At 53.7% G+C, this 18,183-nt stretch overlaps 1 protein-coding gene across 1 annotated transcript; it reads right to left on the reverse strand.

Moving 5' to 3' along the window:
• Positions 1-1,310: 1,310 nt before the first annotated feature.
• LOC133359947 (zinc finger protein 91-like) lies at positions 1,311-17,094 on the reverse strand. Its single transcript, XM_061578512.1, has 5 exons — positions 17,052-17,094; positions 11,344-12,693; positions 9,633-9,648; positions 6,142-6,200; positions 1,311-3,737 (listed from the first exon to the last, which is right to left on the reverse strand). Exons 1-5 carry the CDS (start codon positions 17,084-17,086, stop codon positions 2,357-2,359), a joined length of 2,841 nt encoding a protein of 946 aa, XP_061434496.1. The 5' UTR covers positions 17,087-17,094; the 3' UTR covers positions 1,311-2,356.
• Positions 17,095-18,183: the final 1,089 nt, after the last annotated feature.

Raw genomic sequence — 18,183 nt, forward strand, 5'->3', positions numbered from 1 at the left:
TTATTACAAGGCGCACACACAGAGAGACATACAAACAGCCAAAAAATTACGTTTATAGGTTAGATTTACGGTGCGGTATTTGTTACAGTCCAGTATTACATGCAAATGTACGACGTTTTCTCTTAATTTATGAGGTATTAACGGTGCGTCACCCTTTTTGTTGCGTTGAACCGTAACACGTTTCACAACACCGACCGTGCGGGCATTTAAATACGGCGCCGTACACGACTTACGAAACCGTGCTACGTTATGAACGGGAGGGGGGGGGGCGATTCAGATGGAGCCAGAGGTCGCAACCGGGTACCCGATACCCGTACCCTACCCGATACCCGGCTACCCGTACCCGGCTACCCGTACCCGTTTGCGACCCTGGTGTGGCCGGGTACGGGTAGACCGTGAGTCACTCGTGAGTAACCGTTTGTCACTCATTTCCCAACGTCTTGTCTCTTCTCACAATTCAAGTTCCTAGAATCATCCCACCCGCGCCTGCAACATGGCTTCATCCCAGAGGTCGCAATCAGGTACCCGATACCCATACCCTACCCGTATCCGGCCGGGTATGGGTAGGGTACGGCCGGGTACGGGTACCCGTTTGCGACCCTGGTGCGGCCGGGTGCGGGTAAGGAATCAAAACCCGTTTGCGACCTCTGGATGGAGCTCATGGAGGGGGTGGGGCGGAGGGGTCACTCGGTGCGCCTCTTCCCCCTGCTGCATGAAACCGGACGAGCGATGGTGCGGTATGCTACGCTCCTCCGCTTACTGGTCCTCCTGACGCATCATCTGGGCTAGACCACCTGGTGAATGCGAAATTACAGTCGTTTGTCTCTGCATCTACATCGGCAGCCGTACGACAAGAAGAATGTGAAGAAGATGCCAGCATAGGCCAGAAGTCGCAAACGGGTTTTGATTCCTTACCCGCACCAGGGTCGCAAACGGGTACCCGTACCCGGCCGTACCCGTACCCTACCCGGCCGGGTATGGTACGGGTATCGGGTACCTGATTGCGACCTCTGGGATGAAGCCATGTTGCAGGCGCGGGTGGGTTGATTCTAGGAACTTTAATTGTGAGAAGAGACAAGACGTTGGGAAATGAGAGACAAGACGTTGGGAAATGAGTGACAAACGGTTACTCACCAGTGACTCACGGCCTACCCGTACCCGGCCGCAGCAGGGTCGCAAACGGCTACCCGTACCCGGCCGTACCCTACCCATACCCGGCCGGGTACGGGTAGCCGGGTATCGGGTAGGGTACAGGTATCGGGTACCCGGTTGCGACCTCTGGCATCGACGCTTCCGTCTCCTTGGTGGTTGTCAAGCAGAGTCCTCAGGTTTCACCCCCACCCCCACCCCGACGTTTAGAATCAACATCACCAGGCGTTTAGAGAGTACAGTAAAACCTTAGATTGCGAGCAACTTGGTCTGCGAGTGTTTTGCAAGACGAGCAACATTTTTAAATAAATATAAATTTGATAAACGAGCGAGGTCTGCAATACGAGTAGTACGCTTTGTCTGCCGAGCGTCACGTGATCACAACTGATATACGAGTACTTTGGATTACAAGCACGTTTCCGGAACGAATTATGCTCACAATCCAAGATTTTACTGTATTTGGTTGCTGCTATAAGTTCTAGATTTGAAGGTTTCGTGACTGTAGGGATTCATATTCTTAGGTTTTTTCAGGAAAGTCACGTAGGGAAAAATAAATAAATAAGAAAATGTTATAATACAAATAGTAGAAATTATAATAGAAATAAAATAATAAATATGATGGAAGCTTGTGCTGCCTACGAAACGTCGTGATTTATTATTTTATTTCTATTGTTATGTATTTGTATTATTTATTTACTTTCCCCTACGTGACTTTACCGAAAAAACCTAAGAGTATGCTGCTATAAGTGTCCACGTGATGGTAGGCCGCTTCATTGAGGTATAATTTGTGTTGGCCAGGTCGCTTCTGAAAGATAGCTATGTGGCTCAGTGGTGGGCCCTTACCTGGTAAAATAAAAGTCTATGTAGTTCTCACTTCACGTGTATCTGTTCTCAGAACAAAAAATATTGCCTCTACATTGTGTACCTTCACAGTCGTGCAGACTCGCTCGTGCTTTCGAACAGCCGTTATATCGCACGCCATTTTCTCAACATTTCTCTCTCTCGGTCAGCTTCTCGAGTGTTTAATCTCCACTCTAAGAGACCTGCCCCCTCTGTGTAGTGCACCTCCTCCACCCGCGCCACCAAATTAACAAAGGTCCCAGTCGAGGACTCACTCGACATGCTTGATTGGAGTGTCCTTCACGCTTCCCACATAGACCTCAACATCCGTTCCCAAAGCAGAGACTCGGCCTCCAGTGTGCCACCTTCACCCCAGCCGCGTCTCACAGTCGGGGCTTTCTTCCCGTTCCCGCTTCACGATCGGTAAGGAGGCAGAAGGATCTTCACCATCACATTCCACCTTCACCCCTGACCACATCTCGAAGCTGGCAATCCCTCCGCGCTCTCGCTTTACGATCGGAATGGAGGTGGAAGGATCTTCACCGACGCATTCTACCTTGACCCCTGGCAACGTCTCAAAGCTGAGGGTCTCTCCGTATTCTGATGTTAGCGATGCCGAGGGGGTAGCCGAGGGGGTCACCGAGGGGGTTTCTGAGTCGGTTGCCATGAGACCTTCGCCCCCGAGGCTCGCCACGACCTCCCCAGCGGCAGTCCCACCCTTGTGGAGCCCGGTCCGCCCGCGGGCGCAGCAGAGGCGGAGGAGGGGGGTACGAGCCGGCGGCGTCGACGCGCTAGAGCCCACGCGGGCCTGCCGGCACGCCCGGAAGCCCCCTGCCTCGGAGGAGGCCTTCCCGCGTGTGGGGCACGTGAGGGACCTCCCACCCGAGTGCGTCTTCTTGTGTACGTGGAGGGTGCCCAAGTGCGTGAACGACCTGCCGCACACGTCGCACGTGTACGGTCTCTCGCCTGTGTGGGTGCGCTTGTGGATACCCAGGGTGCCCGACTGGGTGAAGGACTTGCCGCACGTGGTGCACTCGTAGGGCCTCTCGCCCGTGTGGGTCCTCTCATGTTTGACGAGAACCTTCGACAGGGCAAATCGCTTCCCGCACACTGTGCACCCGTAGGGCTTCTCGCCCGTGTGGGTCCTCTTGTGGTGGATGAGAGCCGTCGATCGGCTGTATGCCTTGCCGCACGTGGCACACTTGTACGGCTTCTCGCCCGTGTGGACCCGAGTGTGGATGACGAGGGTGCTCGGGTGCACGAACGCCTTGCCGCACACGGCGCACACGTACGGCTTCTCGTTCGTGTGGATCCTCTGGTGTTTGAGGAGGTGTTGCGACTGAGTGAAGTCCACCCCGCAGACATTGCAGTGGTAGGGCCTCTCGCCCACGCGGATTCTCTTTTCCGATGAGACGTCTCTTGGCGGTGGGACGATCGACTTCCTGCGTCGCGCCCGATTGATGTGCATGCTTTGATGGGAGCAGTAGTCTTTCGAATTCGCGAAAACTTCATCGCACACCCAGCATTTGTAGAGCTTCTCGTCGGCATGGCTCCTCTGGTGGCCGATCAGAGTGGCCGCTTTGTCCGTGCTGTATGGGCAGTAGGGGCACTGGTACAGCACAGACTCGGTCCGGCGCCTGTGCTGCTTCATGTGGTCCTCCAGGGCGGGCAGGCTGATCACCACCCAGTTGCAGATCGGGCAGTAGATCTTCATCTCTCCTCCCTCATTCATCGTTCCCGTCTTGGCACTGGGGCAAAGAGTGAGGCATACGAAGGAAAATTAATCTCCCTCGCCCCGCCCCTGCGAAGTATCGCAAACAGGTCGTGAAGCTAGAAACCACCGACACCGGTTGCTAAACGTCGAACAAAGGCAGTGGTCGCCACTGCGTCGCATGTCCCTTTCAGATGTTGCTGCTACTTGTGGCGGCCATCTGGAACGCTCTTCCTCTCCGGTATAAGGAAGCCACTGGGAGCAACGATGCACTTTTAAATCATCATCTAGATTAACAAACTCAATTCTTTAGAATTGCTGCTTGTTGTTGTGTTGTCCTTCCCCTGCACATCCTATTAGCGCGGTTGGCTACTGTTCTGTAGTTATTTTTGCTGCCTTGTCCAATTTGATAGATCAAACTTAAACAATAATTTCCATTTCACGACTTGCCTGCCTTTTGTTCTATTTTGCACTCCTATCGTTTGTTTGTGTGTATCGTGTTTGCGTGTATTGTTTGTGTGTATCGTGTGTTTATGTGTATAGTGTGTTTGCCGTTGTAAATTGCTGACTCCCCATGACCATACTGGACATGTGGAAAAGAGCTTCATAGCTCATCGGATTCCTCCTGCAGTCTAAATAAAGATTCTGATTCTGACTGAGTTGATTAGCAGATGCACCACCTGTGCCCCCTACTGTGCAAACTTGCTGCGTTTTAGTCGCCCGGCGCTCTGCTCGTTGTTGTGAGCGTCGCTCCTCTGCCCTCCGTTGTTGCTGGAGGGGGACTGCCCCCAACTGCCCAGTAGCAGCATCCTTCACGAGCCTCCTCCTCCACAGAGGCCGATCTTGACACCGCTGGTGCCAGTCGTTGGAAAGTCCACTCGGCTCCACATCCTCCCGTACCGCATCAGCGCCATCTCATCTCCAGCCCGTACCACGCCCGGTTCGCCCCCCACTATCGGGCCAAACAGAAGCTGCTTGGGCATGCGCGGTGGCTGGACATGCGGGCTACATGACCCAGTCAATGTAGCCTTGAAGGAGCTCGCCGATGATAGGGACCGTGTCCAGATCTTTCAAGAATTTGTGAGCTCCTCACACTGCGACTCAGCCTGCAGGTTAAACCCACCATGGATCGTAGGCAGGGCCGGCCTGCAAGTTTCAAACCAGCGCAGAAATCTCTCATGATCTCTCTACTCGCGATTTCGCCCTCGCGATGTCTCACAATCTCTCACTCACGATCTCCCCCTCACGATCTCCCCCTCACGATCTCCCACTCACGATCTCCCCCTCACGATCTCCCACTCACAATCTCCCACTCACAATCTCCCACTCACAATCTCCCACTCACAATCTCCCACTCACAATCTCCCACTCACGATCTCCCACTCACGATCTCCCACTCACGATCTCCCACTCACGATCTCCCACTCACGATCTCTCACTCACGATCTCCCACTCACGATCTCCCACTCACAATCTCCCACTCACAATCTCCCTCTCACATTCTCCCTCTCACAATCTCCCACTCACAATTTGCCACTCACAATCTCCCACTCACAATCTCCCACTCACAATCTCCCACTCACAATCTCCCACTCACAATCTCCCTCTCACAATCTCCCTCTCACAATCTCCCTCTCACAATCTCCCACTCACAATCTCCCACTCACAATCTCCCACTCACAATTTGCCACTCACAATCTCCCACTCACAATCTCCCTCTCTCCCACGGTCTCTCTCTCTCACGGCATATCTCCCTCAAAGTCTCTCCAATCAGGAACTCCCACGGTCTCTCTCCTCTCGCCGTCTCCCACGATCACTCACGATCTTCCCCCACCTCCCCCTCTCTTACTCCCTCTCACTCCCTCTCACTTTCTCCTTCACGGCCTCTCCCCCACGGCTTCTCCCCCACGGCCTCTCACCCACGGTCTCTCCCCCACGGTCTCTCCCCCACGGCTTCTCAACCACAGTCTCTCACCCACGGCCTCTCCCCCACGGTCTCTCTCACCCACGGCCTCTCTTCCCCACGGTCTTTCACCCACGGCCTCTCCCCCACGGTCTCTCACCCACGGTCTCTCACCCACGGCCTCTCTCCCACGGCCTCTCTCCCACGGCCTCTCTCCCACGGTCTCTCCCCCACGGTCTCTCTCCCACGGTCTCTCCCCCACGGTCTCTCCCCCACGGCCTCTCCCCCACGGCCTCTCACTCACGGCCTCTCCCCCACGGCCTCTCCCCCACGGCCTCTCACTCACGGCCTCTCCCCCACGGCCTCTCTCCCACGGCCTCTCACTCACGGCCTCTCCCCCACGGCCTCTCACTCACGGCCTCTCCCCCACGGCCTCTCACCCACGGCCTCTCCCCCACGGTCTCTCCCCCACGGCCTCTCACTCACGGCCTCTCTCCCACGGCCTCTCACTCACGGCCTCTCCCCCACGGCCTCTCACTCACGGCCTCTCTCCCACGGTCTCTCACCCACGGCCTCCGCTTCCTCTCCGTCAGAATCCTTCCGTCGCGTGCGAGTGACGTAGAGGGGGGGGCGAGCAAAATGGGAGCATCCGACGCCGGCGTGACGTCACGACCGGTGGACGACGAAGGGACGTGACGATCCGACCGGTGGGGGGTGGGGGCGAAGGGACGTGACGTCATGAGAGGTGGGTGGTTGGACGAAGAGACATGATGTCACGACTAGTGGGGGGGGGGGGGGGCGAAGAGACGTGACGATGCAACCGGTGGGCAACGGACAGACGTGACGTCAGAGCTCACTTGCCGTTCAAAATATATGCATTATTGAGCCCCCCCCCCAAAAAAAATACAAAAGTCTATTTTCATACGTTTTGCATTGTGTACAGTCTGGAAGCTACCCACATGGCACATTTCAAGTTTGTTGCATGTCGGGAAGTACGCTAAACATTTCGAACAGACACATTCACAACTTTGCCTTTTCTATATATGTAGATTATCAGTATATAGTAACACAGTAACACGGTACGTAATATGAAACGAAATTTAGCAACATACAACGGATGACCGCTGCAAAGGAAGATCTTGAGTTTTGATTATAGTGTGCTGATCTTTAAAGGTGCATTGAAAAATTTTGATACTCCTGCTGCAAAGTTTGGTCGTACATGTTATGTAAATCGTTTATTGTTAAATTTGAATCACAGTTCCTATGATCATTGTTACATTATTTTTTAGCTTTATTTTGGCGATTTCGAAAACATATGGTTTAGCCACGTTTGTTGAAGTACAGAGTTAGCCTGATAACTTTAATCTACATTGTCTTATGGTTGTTAGTGTTTGACTTGCATCCCACTGGTATTTTATACACAGCGGTGATATACTGTGTTTTTTTCTGGAAGACTTTGCTGTTTTTTCCTGGATTTTTCTGTTGTGCGTCGTCAGTTTAAGATGTTCTTTGTTCATGTTTTTGTTTGTTGTGGTTGCACCCGAGTCAAGAGCCGCATGGCTCACATGGCTATATATCTTCTATATAAATAAAAGTCAAAAATTGTGCGTGGGTTTGTGTGGGTTTGTTTGTGGTCGCGTGCTTGGCTCTCCAACGGTGGAGTTTACATAAAAATTAAATAGCAAGGTACCACGCCGTGAGCAAGCGCTATTCCTTTTTCACATCCGTCAAATTTAAATTAGTTAAATTAGCGATTTAGTGCGATTTAGGCCTCGGCAAGGTAAGGTAAAAGGTAAAAACAACGAGCCTACCGTTACCCTACCTTTTACCTTACCACAATACAATCACTCTACCCATAATTTTACCCTTTAGCAAGGTAAGGTAAAAGGTCAAAAGCAACGAGCCTGCCTTTACCCTACCTTTTACCCGTACCCCATGCAAATTACCCGATTACAGGGTAATTACTGGTGTACTACACATAACAGGTAAATGCTAGGTAGAGCGCTTTATGAATTTATTTCTATAAAAGGGAAATTTGTGAATGTGTGTCTGTTCAAAATGTTTAGCATACTTCCCGACATGCAACAAAGTTGAAATTTGGCATGTGGGTACTTTCCAGACTGTACACCATGCAAAAATTGAATTTTTTATCTACTCCATTGGTGGGCGTGGCCTACTGTGCACTCACGTGACCCTATAGGCCCAATCCATGGCCATTATTACTTTCATGCACAATTATATACTTGTGTTTCGATTTAAAGCTTTCGTGACTGCAGGGATTCATCTTCTTGGTTCTTTCGGTAAAGTCACGTAGAAGGGAAATAATAAAAAATAAATTATTATGTTTTATTTGTATTATTTGATTATTTCCCTTCTACGTGACTTTACTGAAAGAACCAAGATGAATTATACTTGTGGTTCATTTACATTAAGCCCATACCGGCTACACAAGGAAGAGTAATACCTGATCAAACCAAGGGCATCAAAACCACCAAGACTTAATGGGCTACCAAAGATTCACAAACCTGATGTCCCATTAAGAATCATAGTTAGTACAATAGGCTCTGCCAAATACAAATTAACACAATACGTAACGAAACAAATACAGCCCAACATCGGTAGGACCTCTTCGTTCATCAAAAACTCTGAACATCTCGTAAGTATAATTAAACATATTAAGCTTAACTCTAATGATAGCCTCGTAAGTTTTGATGTGTTCCGGTAAACGAGTTAATTTAATTATTCGACACTCTGGTAACGAGCATAGGTTTAGCCAAATATATCCCAAGACTAGCTGAACACTGTCTAAAGAACATCTATTTCTTGTGGAAAGGTGAATTCTATAAACAAAAGTAAGGAGCAGCAATGGGCTCTCCTTTGTCTCCTGTGATAGCGAATTTGTACATGGGAAATTTTGAAACAAAAGCAATACCTTCAAGCACACGAAAACCCTCTGTTTAGTTTAGATGTGGATGACATATAGGTGGTCAGGCCACACGGCTAAGATACACTTAACGAATTTCTAAATCATTGTGGCAAATGCTATGTTGGGCAAACACGACGAATGATCAGCACGAGACTAAAAGAACACCAAATAAATATTAAATACTCCCAAATACAACTGTCAGCATTAGCAGAACATGCGTGCCAACAAGGACACTCAATTTATTTTGATCATGTTGACGTTCTGTGCTAAATTAGCTACTACTGGCCAAGACTAATTAGATAATTCATCGACATTGAAAGAAATACAAATTATTTTAACCGTTCAGATAGCTACTTAGTGCTGTGTGGAAGCGAATCATCAAATACATTGTTTAAATGCATACCTATACAGGCCACCATACTTCAATAGGGATTATCGTTGGTACGGCAATTTTAATACACACAATGGACAGGAAGGACAAGATCAATGGGCCAGCATAATGCACATGCATAATGTACGTTGACTCAAGAGCGCAGAAGCTTCGTCACCACATCTACGTCTCTATATAAGGAACAAATAGGTGGACTTCTCCACAAATCTGGCTGTCGCCTAATGAAGCTAGTTGTAATTACTGGCGAAATGTTGTACTCAGATTGTAAATGTTGTGGCTTGGCTCTCCAACACACTGGCAAGCTGTACTAGTGACAAATTGGCATGTTCTGTTTACGTGACAACCCTTACTAGTTGGCTGTGTCGGGTGGTGGTGAGTTTAACGACGCGATTATGCAATTAGAGAAATATATCCCGAAACAGTAGTGTACATGCCAGTGTGTAGATTTGGCTAATAGATACTTGTCAATGGCTAGTATAACATCAATGAATTCATTGGTGTGATTATGCAATTAAAGAAATATCCAGAAACAAAAGTGGACATGCCAATGGCTAATAGATGCTTATCAATGGCTAGTATTACATCAATAAATTAATTGGCAAAATTACGTGATGAAAAGAAACAAATGACTAAAATACTGCTAAACGACCGTATCCATGCAATTTAAGGGACAGAACAATGCTTCTCCACGACCAGTTAATCAGTAACACACCATCTTGGAATGGCAACTTTATGCGAAACCAAAACCCCGCGGAACAATCTTATTTGTACCGATATGCGCATTGTGTGTGTGTGTGCTGGAGGGCAGTCACCAAGAGGTCCAATAATTATAGCGGGTAGTATGGTTTGAGTTTGTCCACGTACGATCTCTGCTATTGGTGGTTCTGGGGTCCAGAGGCGGTGATCGGCTTGTTAGCGGTGTGCTTCCTCCTACCGAAAATACCTCAGGTCCCCAGCAAAGTGCGTTGGGTCAGTGGGTGTATGCGAGCACACGGCGTGATTTTACTCGGCTGCATCCAGCCAGGCTCCGCTTCCACGGCTGGATAATTAGTCCGGCTCTGCTTAACAAAGATTCGTGGCATGCAGTAATTGTTACCAAAGATATTGAGGGTCCTATTAACCTTTGTTCCCCGTCTGTATCGCCAAGGATCCGCGCTTCTTATTCTCAAGTTATGTTTTGATATCCTGATGTTGAAGGTATAGCTAAGCTTGTAACTCCACTGCTGAACTTTTAAACTTTCTCCAGCCCGGGCTTGTAATAATTATTACCCACCTTTAGGTGGACCTCACTGTCTGGTGGAGGCCCCTGGTTCCCTATGGTTCTGTTATTGTTCCTCTCTGGCTTTGTCTTACCCTTTTGAACTGGTTGTCCAAGTTGTGTGTCATTTCCATCTATTATCTGTGTGTAGTTACCTTTATTGCGGCTTCCTCTTAGAAGCCAATTTCAACTCCCTCGAGACAACAGATCTATAAATACTATTACATTAAGAATAGGCAAAATCACTCTTAATATGTTTGGAAAAGGGGGTGCACGCACTCCCTGGAGGTGCGAGATGCCCTTAGTTGGGGGTGTGTGAGAAATGTCCAGATTTGTTTTAGAAGATGAATTATAATCCAAAACACAAATTAAGCACGGGCACGTAATACACAACTTACTTTCTTTCATCAAGTCTTGTGTATTCATTTAACACCTCAAGATCGGCAAAGGTCCGGAAAAGGTGTTGCTTCAAAATCTGGTTTGGTGTCTCCTCCGTTGGATGACATGATGTTAACTACCTCGTCTGGTATACAGGAGGTCGTGGGTTCAATCCCAGTTCTGACACGGGCTGCTGTATGTGGTTCATGTAGATTTTTCTCCGGGTCCTCTGGTTTCCCCCCCACCCCCACCACCCGACATTTAAAATCAACATCACCAGGCGTTAAGAGAGTATTTGGCTGCTGCTATAAGTGTCCACGTGATGATAGGCCGCTTCCTTGAGGTATCATTTGTGATGGCCAAGTCGCTTCTAAAAAGAGCTACGTGGCTCAGTGGTGGGCCCTTACCTGATAAAATAAAACAAAGAGTCTACGTAATTTTAACTTCACGTGTAGCTGTTCACAGAACAAAAAATATTGTCTCCACGTTGTGTACCTTCATAGTCGTGCAGATACGCTCGTGCTTTCGATCGGCCGATGTATCACGCGGAATTTTCTCAACATTTCTCTCTCGGTCAGCTTCTCGAGAATTTAATCTCCACTCCACGAGACTTGCCCCTCTGTGTAGTACACATTATCCACCCATGCCACCAAATTAACAAAGGTCCCAATCAAGGACTCGCTCTCACTCGACATGCTTGCTTGGAGCATCCTCCTTTACTCTTCCCACGTAGACCTCAACATCCGTTCCCAAAGCAAAGACTCGGCCACCCGTGTGCCACCTTCACTCCAGCCGTGTCTCACAGCTGGGGCTTTCTTCCTGTTCCTGCTTCACAATCGAGAGGGGAACTGAAAAATCCTCCCCCCCCAGTTCTATTTTCACCCCTGGCCAAGTCTCGACGCTGGCGATCCCTCCACGCTCCTGCTTCATGATCGGCAGGGAGGCGGAAGGATCTTCACCGTCGCATTCCACCTTCACCCCTGGCCACGTCTCGAAGCTGAGGGTCTCTCCCCGTTCTGATGTTAGCGATGCCAAGGGGGTCACCGAGGGGGTCGCCGCAGGACCCTCGCCCCCGAGGCTCGCCACGACCTCCCCAGGGGCAGTCGCACCCTCGTGCAGCCTGGCCCTACCGCAGGCGCGGCGGCGGAGGAGGGGGGGACGGGCCGGCGGCGTCGACGCGCTCGAGCCCGCGCGGGCCTGCCGGCACGCCCGGAGGCGCCCTGCCTCAGAGGAGGCCTTCCCGCGCGTGGGGCACGTGAGGGACCTCCCACCCGAGTGCGTCTTCTTGTGTACGTGGAGGGTGCCCAAGTGCGTGAACGATCTGTCGCACACGTCGCACGTGTACGGTCTCTCGCCTGTGTGGGTGCGCTTGTGGATGCCCAGGGTGCCCGACTGGGCGAAGGACTTGCCGCACGTGGCGCACCCATAGGGCTTCTCGCCCGTGTGGGTCCTCTCATGTTTGACAAGAACCCTCGACTGGGCGAATCGCTTCCCGCACACCGTGCACCCGTAGGGCTTCTCGCCCGTGTGGGTCCTCTTGTGGTTGAGGAGCGCCGTCGACTGGTTGAATGCCTTGCCGCAAGTGGCGCACTTGTACGGCTTCTCGCCCGTGTGGACCCGACTGTGGATGACGAGGTTGTCCGAGCGCACGAACGCCTTTCTGCACACGGTGCATGCGTACGGCTTCTCGTTCGTATGGATTCTCTTGTGGTTGAGGAGGTGGTGCGACTGAGTGAAGTCCTCCCCGCAGACATTGCAGTGGTAGGGCCTTTCGACCGCGCGGGTTCTCTCATCTGGTGAGACGTCTCCTGGCAGTGGGACGATCGACTTCCTGCGTCGTGCCCGATTGATGTGCATGCTCTGATGGGAGCAGAAGTCTCCTGAATTCGCGAAAACTTCATCGCACACCCAGCACTTGAAGAGCTTCTCGTCGGCGTGGCTCCTCTGGTGGCCGATCAGAGTAGCCGCTTCCTCCGTGCTGTACGGGCAGTGGGGGCACTGGTACAGCACGGACTTGGTCAGGCCCTTGTGCTTCGTCATGTGGTCCTCCAGGGCAGGGAGGCTGATCACCACCCAGTTGCAGATCGGGCAGTAGATCTTCATCTCTCCTCCCTCGTTCATCGTTCTCGTCCTGGCACTGGGGCAAAGAGTGAGGCACACGAAGGGAAATTAATCTCCCTCGCCCCACCCCTGTGACGTATCGCAAACAAGGCGTGAATATAGAAACCACGGACACTGGTTACTAACTGTAGGACAAAGAAAGTGGTCGTTGCTGCGTCGCATGTCGCTTTCAGATTCTGCTGCTGCTTGTGGTAGACGTCTGGAACGCTCTTCCTCTCCGGTATGAGGAAGCCACTGGGAACTACGATGCACTTTTAAATCATCACCTAATTTCTTTAGAACTGCTGCTTGTTGTTGTGTTTAATTTGGCTACTGATGTTTTTGCTTCTTGCCCAATCTTGATAAATCGGACTTAAATAATTAATTTCCATTTCACGACTTGTTTACCTTTTGTTCTATTTTGCACTCCTATCGTGTGTTTGTGTGTATCGTGTTTGTGTGTATCTTGTTTGTGTGTATCATGTTTGTGTGTATCGTGTGTTTGTGTGTATCGTGTTTGTATCGTGTGGTTGCCGTTGAAAATCGCTGACTCCCCATGCCCATACTGGACATTTGTGGAAAAGAGCTTCAGAGCTCATCGGATTCCTCCTCCTGCAGTCTAAATAACCATTCTGATTCTGAGATGACTGGCAGATGCACCACCACCTGTGCCCCCTACTGTGCAAAATGTGTGCATTTTAGTCGCCCGGCGCTCTGCTCGTTGTTGTGAGCGCACATCCTCTGTCCTCCATTGTTGGTGGAGGGGGACTGCCTCCAACTGCCCAGTAGCAGCGTCCTTCACGAGCCTCCTCCACAGAGCCCAATTTTGACACCGCTGGTACCAGTCATCATCAAGTCCACTCAGCTCCACATCCTCCTGTACCACATCACTCCATCTCTTCTCTAGCCCGTACCGCGCCCGTTTAGCCCCCCTCGATCCGGCCAAACAGAAAGAAGCTGCTTGGGCGTGCAGTGGCCGGGCATGCAGGCAACATGACCCAGTCAACGTAGCCTTGGAGGAGCTCGCCGATGATAGGGACCGTGTCCAGATCTTTCAAGTACTTGTGAGCTCCTCACACTGCGACTCAACCTGCAGGTTAAACCCAAGATGGATCGTAGGCAGGGCCAGCCGGCAAGTTTCAAATCGGCGCCGAAATCTCTCATCATGGTCTCTCCACTCGCGATTTCTCCCTCGCCATGTCTCCCACATTCTCTATATCATGGTCTCTCCTCACAATCTCCCTCGCACGATCTCCCTCGCACAATCTCCCTCGCACAATCTCCCTCGCACAATCTCCCTCGCACAATCTCCCTCGCACAATCTCCCTCGCACAATCTCCCTCGCACAATCTCCCTCGCACAATCTCCCTCGCACAATCTCCCTCGCACAATCTCCCTCGCACAATCTCCCTCGCACAATCTCCCTCGCACAATCTCCCTCGCACAATCTCCCTCGCACAATCTCCCTCACTCAATCTCCCTCACTCAATCTCCCTCACTCAATCTCCCTCACTCAATCTCCCTCACTCAATCTCCCTCACTCAATCTCCCTCACTCAATCTCCCTCACTCAATCTCCCTCACTCAATCTCCCTCACTCAATCTCCCTCACTCAATCTCCCTCACTCAATCTCCCTCTGACAATCTCCCTCTGACAATCTCCCTCACACGACCTCCCTCACACGACCTCCCTCTCAAAATCTCCCTCTCACAATCTCCCACGGCCTCCCACGGCCTCACCCTCTCTATTACCCACCGTCTCTCTCCCTCAAAGTCTCCCGTGGTCTCTCCACTCACGAACTCCCAATGTCTCCCTCTCTCTCTCTCACGGTCTCCCACGATCACTCACGATCTGCCCCACCTCCCACGGCCTCTCTCACCCACGGCCTCTCTCACCCACGGCCTCTCTCACCCACGGCCTCTCTCACCCACGGCCTCTCTCACCCACGGCCTCTCTCACCCACGGCCTCTCTCACCCACGGCCTCTCTCACCCACGGCCTCTCTCACCCACGGCCTCTCTCACCCACGGCCTCTCTCACCCACGGCCTCTCTCACCCACGGCCTCTCTCACCCACGGCCTCTCTCACCCACGGCCTCTCTCACCCACGGCCTCTCTCACCCACGGCCTCTCTCACCCACGGCCTCTCTCACCCACGGCCTCTCTCACCCACGGCCTCTCTCACCCACGGCCTCTCTCACCCACGGCCTCTCTCACCCACGGCCTCTCTCACCCACGGCCTCTCTCACCCACGGCCTCTCTCACCCACGGCCTCTCTCACCCACGGCTCTCTCACCCGGCCTCTCTCACCCACGGCCTCCCTCACCCACGGCCTCCCTCACCCACGGCCTCCCTCACCCACGGCCTCCCTCACCCACGGCCTCCCTCACCCACGGCCTCCCTCACCCACGGCCTCCCTCACCCACGGCCTCCCTCACCCACGGCCTCCCTCACCCACGGCCTCCCTCACCCACGGTCTCCCTCACCCACGGTCTCCCTCACCCACGGCCTCCCTCACCCACGGCCTCCCTCACCCACGGCCTCCCTCACCCCGGCCTCCCTCACCCACGGCCTCCCTCACCCACGGCCTCCCTCACCCACGGCCTCCCTCACCCACGGCCTCCCTCACCCACGGCTCCCTCACCCACGGCCTCCCTCACCCACGGCTCCCTCACCCACGGCCTCCCTCACCCACGGCCTCCCTCACCCACGGCCTCCCTCACCCACGGCCTCCCTCACCCACGGCCTCCCTCACCCCCCGGCCTCCCTCACCCCACGGCCCTCCCTCACCCACGGCCTCCCTCACCCCGGCCTACCCACCCCGGCCTTCCCTCACCCACGGCCTCCCTCACCCACGGCCTCCCTCACCCACGCCTCCCTCACCCACGGCCATGCCCTCACCCCCGGCCTCCCTCACCCACGGCTCCCTAACCAAGGCCTCCCTCACACCACAGGCCTCCCTCGACCACGGCCTCCCTCCACCCACGGCCTCCTCACCCACGGACTCCCTCACCCACGGCCTCCCTCACCCACGGCCTCCCTCACCCACGGCCTCCCTCACCCACGGACCTCCCTCACCCACGGCCTCCCCTCACCCACGGCCTCCCTCACCCACGAGGCCTCCCTCACCCACGTCCTCCCTCCACCCACGGCCTTCCCTCACCCCACGGCCTCCCTCACCCACGGCCTCCCTCACACCACGGCCTCCCTCACCCAACGGCCTCCCTCACCCACGGCCTCCCTCACCCACGGCATCCCTCACCCACGGTCTCCCTCACCCACGGTCCTCCCTCACCCACGGTCCTCCCTCACCCACGGTCCTCCCTCACCCACGGTCTCCCTCACCCACGGTCTCCCTCACCCACGGTCCTCCCTCACCCACGGTCTCCCTCACCCACGGTCTCCCTCACCCACGGTCTCCCTCACCCCGGTCTCCCTCACCCACGGTCTCCCTCACCCACGGTCTCCCTCACCCACGGTCTCCCTCACCCACGGTCTCCCTCACCCACGGTCTCCCTCACCACGGTCTCCCTCACCCACGGTCTCCCTCACCCACGGTCTCCCTCACCCACGGTCTCCCTCACCCACGGTCTCCCTCACCCACGGTCTCCCTCACCACGGTCTCCCTCACCCACGGTCTCCCTCACCCACGGTCTCCCTCACCCACGGTCTCCCTCACCCACGGTCTCCCTCACCCACGGTCTCCCTCACCCACGGTCTCCCTCACCCACGGTCTCCCTCACCCACGGTCTCCCTCACCCACGGTCTCCCTCACCCACGGTCTCCCTCACCCACGGTCTCCCTCACCCACGGTCTCCCTCACCCACGGTCTCCCTCACCCCGGTCTCCCTCACCCACGGTCTCCCTCACCCACGGTCTCCCTCACCCACGGTCTCCCTCACCCACGGTCTCCCTCACCCACGGTCTCCCTCACCCACGGTCTCCCTCACCCACGGTCTCCCTCACCCACGGTCTCCCTCACCCACGGTCTCCCTCACCCACGGTCTCCCTCACCCACGGTCTCCCTCACCCACGGTCTCCCTCACCCACGGTCTCCCTCACCCACGGTCTCCCTCACCCACGGTCTCCCTCACCCACGGTCTCCCTCACCCACGGTCTCCCTCACCCACGGTCTCCCTCACCCACGGTCTCCCTCACCCACGGTCTCCCTCACCCACGGTCTCCCTCACCCACGGTCTCCCTCACCCACGGTCTCCCTCACCCACGGTCTCCCTCACCCACGGTCTCCCTCACCCACGGTCTCCCTCACCCACGGTCTCCCTCACCCACGGTCTCCCTCACCCACGGTCTCCCTCACCCACGGTCTCCCTCACCCACGGTCTCTCTCACCCACGGTCTCTCTCACCCACGGCCTCCCACCCCCCACGGCCTCTCACCCACGACCTCTCACCCACGACCTCCGCTCCTTCATCCGTCGGCTTCCTTCCGTCGCGTGCGAGTGACGTGGAGGGAAGCGCCGGCGTGACGTCACGACCGGTGCGGTGATGACGTCACGAAGCGACGTTACTTCGCAACCGGCAGGGGGCGTAGAGACGTTACGTCACGACCGAAGGATGGTTGGACGAAGTGACGTGACGTCACGACCAATGTGGGGGGGAGGGGGCGATGAAACGTGACGTTGCGACCATTGGGGTACGAACCAATGGGACGTCACGACCGGTAGGGTAAGGGAGCACGAGAAGTGACGTCACGACAGGTTGGGGGCGAAGAGACGTGACGTCACGGACAACAAAGTCTGTTACATACTCTGTTTTTTCCGGTAAAGTCACGTAGGTAAAAAATAAATGCAATCACGATGTTTCGATTGCAACACAAGCAATCATCATCAGGTGGGAAAACCACAGCAAAAAAAAATGTTCTTGCAAAAAAATGTTCTTGCAAAAAACATTTCTTGCAAAATGTTTTTCTTGCTGTGGTTTTCCCACAGACTCAACACTGCACCATAGTCTCAACATTGCACCGTAGACTCAACACTGCCCATAGACTCAACATTGTCCTTAGACTCAACACTGCACCATAGACTCAACACTGCACCATAGACTCAACACTGCACCATAGACTCAACATTGCACCATAGACTCAACACTGCCCATAGACTCAACACTGCTCATTGACTCAACACTGCACATAGACTCAACACTGCACCATTGACTCAACACTGCCCATAGACTCAACACTGCCCATTGACTCAACACTGCACCATTGACTTAACACTGCCCATAGACTCAACACTGCCCATAGACTCAACACTGCCCCATAGACTCAACACTGCCCATAGACTCAACACTGCCCATTGACTCAACACTGCACCATTGACTTAACACTACCCATAGACTCAACACTGCCCATTGACTCAACACTGCACCATTGACTCAACACTGCCCATAGACTCAACACTGCCCATAGACTCAACACTGCCCATAGACTCAACACTGCCCATAGACTCAACACTGCCCATTGACTCAACACTGTCCATAGACTCAACACTGCCCATTGACTTAACACTTC

Source organism: Lethenteron reissneri, chromosome 66 (genome assembly GCF_015708825.2).
Source record: "Lethenteron reissneri isolate LAM-NWPU_2019-01 chromosome 66, ASM1570882v1, whole genome shotgun sequence".
Taxonomy (NCBI): Eukaryota; Metazoa; Chordata; class Hyperoartia; order Petromyzontiformes; family Petromyzontidae; genus Lethenteron; species Lethenteron reissneri.